General features: G+C 44.4%; 1 protein-coding gene across 2 annotated transcripts in view; it reads left to right on the forward strand.

Annotated features, from left to right (window-relative positions):
• The window catches only part of Raver2 (ribonucleoprotein, PTB-binding 2), an 85,513-nt gene that overhangs the window by 20,167 nt on the left and 50,638 nt on the right, over nt 1-14,708 (forward strand). For both annotated transcript variants that reach the window (XM_087549820.1, NM_001191867.2), the window contains 2 exon segments: nt 8,745-8,811; nt 14,080-14,549. In XM_087549820.1, the coding sequence (XP_087405946.1) occupies nt 8,745-8,811; nt 14,080-14,549 (537 nt within the window).

Genomic DNA, 14,708 nt, shown 5'->3' on the forward strand with positions numbered 1-14,708 from the left:
TTTGAAACAACCCCACTTAAAGCCCTAGCTGGTCTTGTTCTTGGATGTTAATGTTCTGACCCAAAATGTGTACAGATACACAGAGACCTTAGACTATCTGAGGGAATTGTAAAGTGTTCATAGACCACTAGTACTACTTGTGTGTGTGTGTGTATGTATGTGTGTGTGTGTGTGTGTATGTGTGTGTGTGTATGAAGAGACACGTGCAGGCAGACAAGTTAACAAGTTAGAAAGATTCAGGGTTCACAAGATGGCTCTGTGGATAAAGGCATTGTTGCCAAGCCTGATGACCTGAGTTCAGTTCCCAGATTCCACATGGTAGAAGGAGAGAACTGACTCCCACGAGTCATCCTCCGACTTCCACCTGTACACCGTGGCGTGGCTCCTTTCCTTCCTACAGAATATACACACGTTAATAAAATTAGAAAAACTAAACTATCCAGTTGAAAAATCAGCTAGAACAGATACTTCTGTTTGGGAAATGCTCACAGCCATTGAACAGGAGGGTCTGTCTGTGATTTCATTATGCATGAGGAGAACCAGAGGAAAACCACAGTTGACTACCTGTGGGCCTACCAGAATGGGTAAAGATAAAATGGCAGGTGACTCCCCTGTTGCCTCGGGAATACTTGACAGTCATGGTCTCCTAGTGAATGTGTCAAGGGCTTCAAAGGTCTCAGAAACTGGCAGATTCTACTGAGGACAAACGTAAGCTATATATAGTCCTTTTTTAAAGAAAGAGAGGCAGAGTCTGGCCAAGCTATAAAGTTACATGTTTCACAGTTCTGGTTCGAGGTCAAGGATGTGTGCTTTGGCTGCGTTGGCAAAGGTTCACAGCAGCACTCAGCATCACGTGGGGACAACAGGCATTCTTGCACATCCTCTACGTCTTGGTTGCCCTCCTACAAACCCTGCAGTGTTTAAAGACTGGGGTTCCACCTCGGCGACCTTATATAACCCTTGTCAACCTCCAAACACAATCAGATTAAGTTTCTGTCCTCTTAATACCTCAGTGGGAATTAGACTCCAGCAAGAGATGTTGAGGGGACAAACCTTCAAATTATAGAATGCCGGTGCATATCATTCAGCAGTTTTAGTCTCATGTATAGTCACTCAGAATTTTTATTCCCAGTTTTATTCTTAAGATCCCTAAACTAGAAATAACAATAATAAGGGGAATTTTTTCTACTAAATTACAGACTTAGCAAGTTACATATTTTGGATAGTACACAGTTAGCAGAGGCTGGATAAGATGTCCAATGGGATGGAGACCTAGGATTACACACTGATTTCTGTGTGTCTGGAGGCTTGTTGTCTGAGAGAGTGCCATGGTTTGCATCTGAAAGGTCCCCACAGACGCATGTTTTGAACACTTGGTCCCCAATTCGTGGCACAAATTTGAGAGTTTCTGGACACTGGAAGTTGAGAGATAGTGTCACTGACAGAAATTGATCATGAAAGGTCGGCCTCAAAGTTTACATCCAGCTGTGCTTCCTGTGTGTGCTATTTCCTGTCCTCCCACAATGGGACACCTTCAACCACACATTGCCTGTAGACTGAGCTGTCTCAGCAACCCTTCCCCACCATGACTGAGGGGAACCCTCTGAAACCATGAGCCAAAGGAAAGAATTCCTCTCTTGGGTTTTCCCTGTTGGGTGTTGTCTCAATGGTGTGAGCGCAAACTAGTACCATCGATCAGTGGGGTCCAGACAGTAGCTTATCCAGCTGGGAAGAAAATGAAATTAATTTCCCAAGTAAGATAAGCCAAATTCCTACTTCACATTATGTGAACACGGCACGGTCATGCTTGACATCCCATTTAGGAAATTGAGGCAGGAGATCAGGAGTTCAAGACCAGCCTCAGCTGTGAGATCTCCCACCTCAACTTCAACCAAATGAAATAAAAAAAAAAAGACAAAAACAAAACAAACAAAAAAACCAACAACAGCAAAAACAACCCCTCCCCCACCAAAAAACCCCTTACTCTAAAGTGACTAGAAATTAAAATGTAAGAAGAAGAAAACTAGTGGAAAACAAAATACTTTATATATTTGGTTAGGACAGATCCTACTGTTTCCCTCCCCTTTCCTCCTTTCCTTCCTCCCCTCCTCCTTTTTTTTTTTTTTTTAAAGACAGGGTTGTATGTAGCCCAGGCTAGTTTTGAATGAACTCACTATGTAGCCAAGGATGGCCAGTCCCTCTGTTTCAACCTCCCGAGTGCTTGGCATTGTAGGGTGCACCCCCATTCCCACTCAGAAAAGGACATTGTAAGGCTCAGACTCCACAAGGGGGAAGAGTAGACTTTGAATTGACTTTGTCCAAAGGAAAAGCCTCTCTCCACTGGAAATCTCAACTAAACAGAACAGCAGACCATGTACTAAATTAAGACACTTGTAATGTTATTAATGACAAAGGTTAGTATTCACAGTGTTTTAAAAGCCACCTATAGGGAAAAAATAGAAAAATGAAAGAGTAGAAATAAGTCAATGTTTTCCTGAAGAAGAAGTAAATGTCAGGGAAATGTAACAAGATGTCTGTGCCAACCAGAGTTGTACAGAGAACAAGTCCAGTAGACACACAGATACCTGTATATAATGTGTTCATGTCAAAATTTGACTGATTGCTGATATGGAAAGGGACAGCTAAAACTGGGCCATTTGAGAGATTACGTAGAATCGTATCCAAATAGAAGCTTCCTAAATTATATACATATACAAAGGCGAATCTAAGTGAAGTCACCAAATAATGGGGCAGACAGCCCCAACTGGACAGCTCCCCGCACCAAATGAAGCTTCTGGTGTTGGGAATGAGGTACATCTAGTTGAGTTCTTGTCCAAGAGGGCTCCATGGGAACCTCTAATCAACCCAGGTGATTGCCAAGACCGGGTGGTCCTCCACGATTTGACAGTACGAGCTGAAGACAGTGCCTATACAGTTCATCTGGCAAGGAGAGGTTGAACTGGTGCCTGCCTAGAGTCTTCATCCATACGGACTGGTGTTCATGGTACAAGAAGGTCTTCTGCATGCTACCAAAGGAGAAAGGTAGACAGCACCCCGGCTGCAAACACTTCTGTCTACCGTGGTTATCTGCTTGCAAGATACACTGGTGCAGTAGTGGGACAAAGCCTGTGGGAGTAACCAACCAATATCTGGTTTGAATTAAGGCCCACTCCATGAGCTGGAACCCATACCTAACACTCCTTGAGTGTTGGTGACCCAAGAGACTATAGGCCAGGGACCTAGGGGGAACCAAATACTACTGTTCTGCTAAAGGAACACAGCAATGAAATGCCTCCTAATGACATTCTGCTGTACCCACAGCTCCTTGCCTTGCACAGCCATCATCGGAGAAGCTTCCTCCTGCAGCAGATGGGAGCAAATACCAAGACCCACAAACGGTTAATACGCAGAGCAAGAGACCTTGACCCCCGGCTCTAAAAGGGATGGCTCCACCACATCCCCCACCCCCTCAAAGACTCAGAGAACTCTGAGGAAGAGGAGGCAGAAAGAGTGTAAGGGCCAGGAGGGATGTCGGAAACCAAGGAATCAAGGCCCTCTAGACTCAGCAGGGCGGGCACACGTGAGCCCACAGAGACAGGTAGCACGCACAGGGCCTGCACAGAACTGCACCAGATGAGGTCGTAGAGCTGAAAGGAAAATGAAAGAGGTGAGCAACCTCCCCATCCCTCACCCAGAGGTTATCTTCAACAGATAGCCTCTTGCAAATGAAAGATTAGTTTTCTCCAAGGGAGCCTCACTGGGCAAGCAGACCTCTTAAGGGTAGGTCCCAGCAGTAGATGCCCATACGAACCAGACTCAGCGGCATATTTGGAGGTGGTTTGTCTTACCGTGTTAAGTCAGAGAATTTTTTTGTTTTCTAACCTAACAGGTCCTTTGTATATGTAGTGTAACTTCCAGCTTTACGTCTGCATGGGACCCTGTGTACACGAACATGTGTGTCTCTGCATCTATATGGCGTTTCTTGTGCTTTTTCTTTGGGTCTTTCTTGTTTGGTAGCTTTGTCCTATTCTGATTTATTTATTTTTGTTTTGTTTTATTGTTCTTCAGATGCCCATTTGTTTTATTACGAGGCAGAAAGGGTGTGGTTGCCAGTGGGAGGGGAGGTGGGGAGGAACAGGGAGGAGCACAGGGAAGGGGAAGCCATAATCATACTATATTGTAAGGAAAAAAAAATCAATTTTCAAGAAAAGAAAACAGTGATTAATAAAAAAAAATTTGACTAATTGACTCCATGGTTGCCTGCTGCCACATCCAGAGGCTGTAGGGCATGCCTGCAGGCTAAGAGCCCAGGCAAGGCTGGATGCTACAGTCATCAGGAAGCCCTAGGTTTGCCTGTTAATGCCTTAACTACTGGGATGAGGCTCACACTGCATGGAAGGTCTCTTTTTCTGAAGTAGCTGGTGATGGATACCAACCATATATGTAAAATATTTCTTAGCAACATTGGGTTCATATTTGCTTAAGTCACTGCATGCTGTAGTTAAACCGACACCTGAAGCCAGTAGTCGCAGTGCCACACTGAATTAAGACCACCGCAGAGAGGCACAGTTTTGTGTCCACAAACTGAGGACAACACCTGAGTCTCAGCTAACACTGAGCATGAAGAGAATGTGGCTCAGCAGGACCTACATACGCTGTGGATGAGGCTGTAAGTCACCTCCTTCTTCCACACAGGTTTTCAGTTTCTTGTGAATTTAATCACTTGCAGCTGGCCATGGCGTTATAAGCCTGGAATCCCAGCACTTGGGAGGCAGAGTCAGGAGGATAACTGCAGGCTAGCAGCCGGCCTAGTCTATGTAGCAAGTCTCAGGTCAGCTGGGGGTGTATAGTGGGATTCAGTGTGTGCATATACATGCATGTGTGCACGCGCACAGACACACACACACACACACACACACACACACACACACACACACGCGCGCGAGTTTCTCTCTCCTGTAGGATCTCTGGTGTATAAATGCCAGTGGATGTGAGGTATTTATAAGCATATAATAGTTTATAAATAGCAAAATAACATTGGCCAGGAAACCAGCCAAGCATTAGAAATGTAATACCAAGTTTCCGCATCAGGGCCCAGGTGATTTTAGAAAGCATAACTGATTATCACTTGTAAATGTCCAACAACCTCTTGTCTGGACCTGCCCAGCTACCCAGAGAGACACCTGTAGAGAGGAGAAGAGGACTAACTAGAGCCACTTCGTAGGTCATATTGTATTTTCCAGTTGCTTACAATTTGAAGCAACACATTTGTTCTCTTCTTTAAGTTTCCTTTTACATCTGCCTGCCTGTCCGTCTGTCTGCATCTGCATGTGCAGGTCAGAAGATAACCTGACAGGGTCCATTCTCTCCTTCCATCGTCTGAGTCCTAGGGATTGAACTCAGGCTTGGGATTGACAGCAAGTGCTCTTGCCCATTGAGCCATCTCAAAGGCCCCATGTTCTCTTCTTTTAATCCAAATTAGTGAGAGTTAAAAATAGTGTACTTTATTAGAGTGTACTTTGATCTGTGAAAGCTTTTTTTAAAAAAAATTAATTACTACATTTGTGTGTGTGTGAGACAGACAGAGAGACAGAGAGAGAGACAGAGACAGACAGAAAGACAGAAAGACATGGTATGGAGGTGTCTCCACACTTAATGGTCTCACACACTGACCCCAGGTCTCAGGCTTGGTGGCGGACATCTTTACTCATTCAGCTATCTTGCTGGACCCAAAGCTTTTCTTAAAACAATTTGAGTCAAACAAACAAAATCGAACCTGCAAACTTAGGAGACCTATGCTTTAGGCCCGAATCTTTCACATGGGAAGGGGTGCAGAACAGCTGTGGTGGGTGGGTGGGCTCCGTCACAGCTGTAATCAAAGCTGTTTGTCCTCTGCTAGAGACCTTTTCTGAGGCTCTCTATCATAAAGCTTCAGCAGATGTTAAAGAATCTGGCCTGGACACACTGATGTCAGCCAGAAATGTCAGTTTGACATACTCCTGTACCCTAAGGAATTTGTAAATGAAGTTGCTGCACAGAGTGCTTTCAAAGTGTATGTGAAGGGGGGAAATCACACATCGGTGTCAGCTCCTGGGAGCTGTAAGATCAGTTCTCTCAGGACTGTGGCAGAGCTTAGGGAAATTTTGGCAAATGCTTCCTAGGATTCCATCAGCTCTGAAATTTCTACCCTGGGTCTCCTTGCTGAGGCACAGATGGAGGGATGATCTTTAGGGCAGAGAAAGGCCATTGTTTCCTTCTCTCTTGGAAGCTTTGTATGGCTTCCCCATCAGCAGACAGTACCCTCCACACCCGATGAACAGGAGCGCCATCACCAAAAGTACAGATGTTGTGAAAATAAGATTTCTAAGTTGCAAAGTGCATCTCTGGCCCTGAAGATTTCCCTGAGGTAATTCCCTCGGCTAGAGGAACTGTACAGCGTGCCGTTTGTTTACAGATACTCGATAACGTGATGAGTGGTATCGGCCTTCTTTATCTAGCACTCGACAGCTGCTCACCAGCCAAATGAAAGATTAGAGCCTGCGCCACCAGAAGAACACACTTGATCCCTCATATAAAGGCTCCTCTGGGCAGCGCTAACTTAGCCGGCTGGCAAGGTGTGCGTTACGTAAGGAGAGGTTATGCTTTTCTTAGGACGCACAATTGACATTTTCCAAAGTCTGAGAAAATGTCCAAGATAAACGACTCTAATATCTAAACTGCAATATTCAGCAAACCATTTCACAGAACCGATGTGTGTTTTTAGGCATTTGTAGCAAAAGCTTATTAGTATGCTGTGCAAGATGCTCAACTTCACCTGCCCGTCCTGTGTGACAGATGACTGTCATGATCTCACCTGGCTGATGGTTTTACAGTTTACTTATTATGGCTATATTGCTCTTTCTCTTCTGCACGGATATCAAGGGTAAACTTTGATGTCTTTGGGTATTTTGCCTGCCTGTATATATCTATGGACCTTGTAGGTGTCTGGTGCTCACAGAGGCCAGAAGAGGGTGTCTGAATCTCTGGAACTGGAGTTACCAATGGTTAGGAGCCAACACGTAGGTGATGGAAATTGGTCCTGGGACCTCTGGAAGAGCTGAGTCATCTCCACATTCCCAGGGAAACTTCCTGTGTGTGGCAGCCCTATTGTTTATGTTCCTTTCCTAGGTCACTCTTCACTACGGAACTATTCACTGTGATCATGTTTTAACTGTTAATGCTTACGTCATGATATACTCTTTTGAAAGTTTATACTAGACGGAATGAGAGTGTGTTTTATGGAACCTTCCAGAATCCACACTCAGAAGTGGCTAATGTCACTGATTATACTTGAGTTTCTTCTACTCAAGTTTCCTGACTTTTTAAAAAGCGCGTGCGTGCGTGCGTGCGTGCGTGCGTGTGTGTGTGTGTGTGTGTGTGTGTGTGTGTGTGTGTGTGTGTGTCTTGTGCACAAATACATGTGCGGAGGACCAAAGTTGGTATTTATCAGGTGTCTTCCTTGATCCCTTCACACTCTGTCAAGACAGGGTCTTTCATGTCTCACTGAAACCAGAGTATGCCAGGCTAGCTAGCCAGTTTGCCCCAGGGATTCTGTCTCTGCCTCCAGAGTGCTAGAGATATAGGAGGCTGCCACGTGCCATCTTTTATGTGGGTTCTGGGGATCTACACTGGTCCTCACAGTTCTCTGACAAGCGCTTGCCCATACAGTCACCTACCTGCTTAGTCCCCTGTTTTCAGTCCAGTTTCTTCATCAAAAGCTGGAAGAAAACTAATCGTGGCAATTGCAGTAGTAAGAACTCATTGATTAAATGCTGATACCAGCCTTTTCCTCACATGCATTTGTTACCTAGAATGGGTTGCTTGTCACTCTGTGTGGGGTCAAAACATCCGCCTATAGAAGCTTAAGTCCTTTGTGTCCCTTAAGAATTATTCGATTTGTGCCCAGCCAGGAAACACCAGCCCCTGGTCAGAGTTACATAGTGAGACCCTGTCCCAAAGAAAGCATGCGGAAAAATTTCAGTGCAAACCAATTCCAAACAAATTCTATTCCCTTTGATGCGTGTTCTTAATGCCAACATCATGTAAAGCGATGCAGTCAAAACCTAAATGTATAAAGAATGTTCGTACATTGTATGCTATCAGGAGCCAAGAAGAGACGACTGCAACCCGTTTCTTTTACTTTGTTTTTCATAAAAAACATTTCATTTAAGTTTAATTCATTATTATTAAAAATTCACAGTTTACTTATCACAGTATATAAAATCCACATTTGTTTATTCTCCATGTTTGTTACATGCATTTACAGGGGTATTTCTTGCCTAACCCACGGCACGTGAAGTGATTTAATATGTATTTATTTCCACAAGAGGCATAAATCAGGACATTGATGGTGATTGTCGAATGAGGGCACTTTCTGTGGGAAGTTATCGGGCAGAGCTTCCCGGAAGAGCATTGGAGGTGGGATTTCAGTGTGACCTGGGCAGCCTTTATGGCTAGTTCACTAGTGCTAGAAGTGCAAGCTAGAGTACAGAACAAGGCTCAGGTTCACATGGGTCATAAGTGCTCTGTTTGAGGGGAATATGGGGCAGTCTGGAGGGTAGGCATATGTGACAGGAGATAGCAGTGTGCGTGTGCATGTGTCTATGTGTGTGTGATGGCGGAGGGTGGCAGTCAAGCTGGGTCATGCACTAACCACTAACCAAATTGTTGTACTTACTGAGTTTTCACGGCTTTGTGTCTTTCAGGAGGTTCATGAGTTATTACAGGACTATGAGCTAAAGTATTGCTATGTGGACAGGAATAAACGAACAGGTGAGAGTTCCCTTCCAAGCCCCTGATCTCGCTTTTGTTTTGCATGTGTTATCGAGCAGGAAAGCTTGCTGTCTTTTCATGTTGAACTGTCTTCCGGTGCTGGGGATTGAACTCAGGGCCTTCACAGGTGCTGCCAAGCATTTCGACTCTGAGCTCTGTGTTTGGTCAGCTATGGGGTTCCTATGCGTAAAAGCCCATCAGTGTGACCCAATGGTTACTTTCTGACTGTCCCGAACTTTAACCAGTAAACAAATTCAGTGTAACTGGAGCTCTGTGACTTTTAACCATGAACGTTGAATGCTACGCTCTAACAAGTGTTCTTCAGGGCCGAGACATGCTTCCATCTAATGTTACTGGCTTCTGCAGACCCACTGTGTGTGCATAACCTGACCTTTAGCTGGACAAAGTAGGAAACGTGCTTAGTTTTTCTGAGTATTGGTTTCATATCTGTGAGATCAGAACTCAGTTCTTTTGTGGGCATATGATATATAATTGTTCATGAGCAGTGTTTGAGATGGTAAAACATAGCATGGAAGATGTTAAGGCCACTGTATACATGTGTACTCCAATGCAAATGGTACCTGGGTGCTGGGACTACAGCTCCGCGTGCAGCACTTGTACAGGAGATGGGTTTGATCCAAGCATCGCCCCCACCAAGGAGTATAGCTAGAGTCCCAGTGTTTATTACTGAGTTAAAAACAACTGAACCTGCAGGGGGGTGTGCCTGTGAGGGAGTGTCTGTTAGTTTAACTGAGGTAGCACAGTGGTTACCCTGGGCTACTGGACTTTATGAAAAGGAGAAGGTGAGCTGACTCTGGGTGTTGCGGACCAGCTGCCTCAAGTTCCTGCCACCAGAACTTCCCCACCGTGACGAGCTGAGCCAAAATAAAACTTTCTTTCTTTAGGTTGCATGCTGGGTAGTTTATGTGAACTTGACACGAGCTATAGCCATCTGAAAGGAGATAACCTCAATCAAGAAAATCCCTCCATAAGATCGTGCTGTAGGCAAGCCTGTAGGGCCTTTTAAAAATCAGTGGTTGATGGAACACAGTGGACCAGCCCATTGTGGATGGTACCACCTATGCGGGTGGATCTGGGTTCTATAAGAAAGCAGGCTGAGCAAGCCAGTGTGTAGTAGCCTTCTGGGTCAGCTCCTGTCTTCAGGTTCCTGTCCTGACCTCCTTTAGTGGTAACCTGCAATATGGAAGTGTAAGCTGAATAAACCCTTTCCTCCCCATCTTTATTTTTGTCATCATAGCAATAGAAACCCTTAAGACAGAAATTGGTACCAGGGTAGTGGGGCATTGCTCTGACAGACATGACCATGGTGTTTTAGGTAGGATTGTGAAAGGACTTTGGAACTTTGGTCTTGAGAAGCCACTGAGATTCAAAGCTTGATGAGCTGTTCTGTGGAACCTTAGAAGCTAAGAATGTTGAGAGCAATGCAGATGAGGGAGGCCTGTCTTGGGAAGTTCCAGAGGGAAGTCTGAGAATTACAGATTATCTGGGATGTTGTGTTTTTGGTATTTTGAATTAATATTCTGTGGTTCTGGAAGCTGGGGCTAAAGAATCAGCAGTGATTAACCAGAGACCAGAGCCATTGAAGTAAACTTTTGCTCTTCTGGGACAATTGATGTTGGTAGGCTGGGGCTGAGAAGTTAGCAGTGATTAAGAAGAGACCAGTATCACTGAGATGAAATCCTCTGAGAAGTGTTTCCTAAGAGTTAGCACGTAGAAGCTGGGTTGGATCTTGTGCTGGCAGCCAAACTTGGTAGTGTACTTGGTAGTGTTTAAGAGTCTCACGGGTGGAAATGGTTTTGAAGGCATGAAGGGATCATGAAGAACAGCTGAGGCTTGGCACTCTGAGAGGCCAGAAGAGGCCATTGGTGAAGGTGCAGCCTCAGTAGCAGTTGAAGGTCAAGGATTACAGGGGTCATGGAGAAAAGTTGAAGCTGGTCACCATGAATAGACCCCAGGAGAGGCTATTGGTGACAATGCTCAGTTGCACTAAGACCCCAGCATTTGGCCATGGTATGACCACCAAGAACAGCAGTAGTGGTGGACTGGAGCCTGCCCAGCCTTAGAAGACAAGCTCTGTGCCCCAGAGGGCAGAGCTGTGGAAGTGACCCAAGCCTCTTGGAGGAGCCCAGAAGATCGTGAGTGAATCCCAGATGTTGAACACTGAGTTATTTACATGATTGGAGTTTGGGTTTTGCCTTGTTCAGACTGTGACTGTGCCCTGCTTCTTCCCTCTTGAAATAAGAAAGCATTTATTTTCGGATTTTGCAGGAGACACTAGTTGAGAGACTTTAAACTTTAAAAAAAGAGAATTTAGAGTTTTACAAAGACTTTGGTTTTCAAAAGTCTTTTTGATACTTTTGGATACTTTTTAAAAGACAGCTTTTAAAGTGTTTGAATTTGTAAGGCTTTGGGACTTTTTAAGTTGTTAAAGTGTTTTTTGTTTGTGATGTCTTTTTGTTTGTTTTTGGTTTTTGATACAGAGTTTCTCTCTGTAGCCGCAGCTGTTCTGGAACTTGCTCAGTCTACCAGGTGGCCCGGAGTGTTGGGGTTACCATCACCACATGTGATGTTGGTAATGAACAACAAAAAAGCTGTTACTTAACAGTGACCTGTGTGTGTGTGTGTGTGTGTGTGTGTGTGTGTGTGTGTGTGTGTGTGTGTGTGTGTAGTTAAGAAGGGGTCAGTTTTGCTGGGTGACACACACTAAAGTCACCTGAGAGGAGGGAATTTCAATTGAGAAAATGCCTCTCAGACCGGCCTGTAGAACATTTTCTTAATTAGTGATGAATGGGGAAGGGCCAGCCTATTGTGGTGGTAACCTGACTTACTTCAGTGTAAGCCTGGCTAAGACAGGTGGATTTGTCAGGTTATTTTGTCACAACAACAAAATAGCTAGTAAAACCCAAAGCAAACCAGCTTTAAAAACAAATGGTATTGGAAATTGAAAGTTAATTCTCACAATAAGGATGACAGGGCTGTTCTTGCTCCCCTGTTGGAAGACTTAGATGTAGAGTTGTCCTTGGCATTTGGAGAGGTTGCACAATGAAAACTGTGCTGTTTTAAATGATAGCAGCACTTGGAGAGGTACAATGCTCACAGTCTGATAGCTACATGGTCACCAAGACCAACTAAGGGAGGACGGAATTATCCATCCTGTGGGATTCTCCCTTTCTTACCTCTTTGTGCATTTGCTCTGAACCACATAGGACTCTGCTTTGTTTGAACCCGGGTGGATTGAATGCTTACAAGCTGTCCCACTGTGCTCCCTAAGGAGAAGAGGCACTTTGGAGAGTAGCTCCCTTGTGATTTGTGGATTGCTCTGCGGTATTTTGATTGGAGGCTTTCTTACCAAAGTTCTTAAAATATTTATGTTCATTAGTGAAAACAGATAAATTGATATAACTAAAATTTAATTCTAACAAATATGATCATTATATTTCATTGATTTGCACCTCACATGTTTGTTTTTGGTTTTTGGTTTTTATGGTTTTTTTTGTTTTGTTTTGTTTTGTTTTGTTTTCTTGAGGCAGGGTTTCCCTGTCTCAACTATGCAGCCCAGGGTGGCCCTGAATGTATGGTCCACCTGTCTCTGTCTCATATGTGCTGAGATTCTAGGCACGTGCCCAGCCAGCTATGTCATAGTTTTTTATTTCAAACATTTTATTGTTTGATGCTTAAATAGCTTAGGTAGGTAGCTTTTAAAATTGTTTGATCTAGATTGAAGGTTAAAATACTTATCCAAGCTCAGAATCGTGTTATCTTTTCATTTGATATTATCTATCAAAATTGTATATGGCATTATATACATTCATGGGTTCTTTGAAGCTAGCCAATGATTTTATTATCTCCTTTTTTAAAAATTATACCGATTTAGTGTGTGTGTATGTGTGTGTGTGCGTCAAGTTAAGAAGGGGTCAGTTTTGCTGGGTAGTTTTATGTTAACTTGACACACACTAAAGTCACACACACACACATGAGACCGAAGGACAGTTGTGGCTGTTAATCACAGTTGTCTCTTCTCCTACCATCCAGGTCCTGGGATGAACTCACTCAGCCGGGTTGGCATTGCAGAGCCACGCCACGGTCTTAATTGACCATAGTGATATGAAAAGGATGTGGAAAAGCTGGTTTCCTTCAGGCATTTTGGCATCTTTTACTGTACTTTCAGTTTTTCAGGTCTTTGAGATCTTTCTGGGGGGAAAGTTCTCGTAATCTCATTTTAACTTCATTGAGGATTTTCATAAAACTTTCAATTGTTTTTGAGGGGGTTCAAATTTGTGTGTTAGAAAGTGCTACCGCAAACAAAATCCCTCAGAATAGGGTGGAGCTTACAGTGGAATTCCTAATATAATTGCCAAACTTTTTATTTGAGCAACTAGCCATGAAATTGGTTCAGTGGAGCATCAGCATTTAAAAAAAATAATTAGAGTTGAAAACTCAGAGTGGAGGGATGGCTCAGTGGTTAAGAATGTGTTCTGAACAATCACAAGGACCTGAGTTTGAATCCCAGCACCCACATACCAAGCTAGGCATGTCTCGCATGCTCTGGTAAGGGCAGCTCTGAGTAGGACTAACCTGGAGTAGAGGGATACAGTAGCCTTGCTGGCTGCAGCCTCTCTGAGAGAACGAGCTCTGGGTTGAGGGCATGGAGTCCACCTCAAAGGGATTAGGCAGAGACTAGTGGAGGATGCTGCTGCCGTCCTCTAGCCACTGTGTGCACTTACATGCCTGCCTGCCTACCTACCTACACACACACACACACACACACACACACACACACACACACACACAGAGAGAGAGAGAGAGAGAGAGAGACAGAGACAGAGACAGAGACAGAGACAGAGAGAGAGAGACAGAGAGAGAGAGACAGAGAGAGAGAGAGAGAGAGAGAGAGAGAGAGAGAGAGAGAGAGAATGAGTAGTTTCTAAACAATAATCAAAGGGGTCAGGTTTGGTGGTGCATTCTGGAGGCAGAGGCAACTGGATCTCTGAGTTTGAAGTCAGCTTGGTCTGTATAGTGAGTTCCAGACCAACAGTAGCTAGATGGTGAGACTCTGTCTCGAAAAGTGGAGTGGGGTGGGAGGGGGTGTTACACGTAATAGGGTATATTTTGTGATGACTTTGCTTCAGAAGAAGATTGCACATTTGTATAGACTTAGGCATAAGGTGTATTCCTTACCCTTGGGTCACAGCAGAGATGGTGAAAGCACTGACCTCAGACCTTGCTGGTCCCTCTGTTGTCTTTCAGCCTTTGTTACCTTGTTGAATGGGGAGCAAGCACAGAGTGCAATTCAGAGGTTCCATCAGTTTTCTTTCCGAGGCAGAGAGCTGACAGTGCAGCTGCAGCCCACAGACGCTCTGTTGTGCATCACCAACCTGCCCGTCTCGTTCACGTTAGAAGAGTTTGAAGAACTCGTCCGTGCCTATGGCAATATCGAGAGGTGTTTTTTGGTCTACAGTGAAGTGACCGGCCACTCCAAAGGCTATGGGTTTGTGGAGTACATGAAGAAGGACTTTGCTGCCAAGGCCAGACTGGAGCTACTGGGCAGGCAGATGGGAGCCTCGGCCCTCTTCGCACAGTGGATGGATGTTAATCTCTTGGCCTCGGAGCTCATCCATTCTAAGTGCCTTTGTATAGATAAACTCCCCAGTGACTACAGCGATTCAGAAGAGCTCTTGCAACTTTTTTCTAGTATCCATAAACCTGTGTTTTGCCAGGTATGTATTTTTTAAGAGCTGATTTGAGATACTTAAAAATAGCTGTATTCATATCTGATCAATGCCTATATCTGTAACCTGTTAATCTGTTGCACCCATTGGAACATTACTGTGACAGTTTCGATTCTGCCTTGGTCTATGATGAGGACTCTAAGGAGG

The sequence above is a fragment of the Rattus norvegicus genome, chromosome 5 (genome assembly GCF_021556685.1).
Source record: "Rattus norvegicus strain SHRSP/BbbUtx chromosome 5, alternate assembly SHRSP_T2T, whole genome shotgun sequence".
In the NCBI taxonomy this organism is placed as follows: domain Eukaryota; kingdom Metazoa; phylum Chordata; class Mammalia; order Rodentia; family Muridae; genus Rattus; species Rattus norvegicus.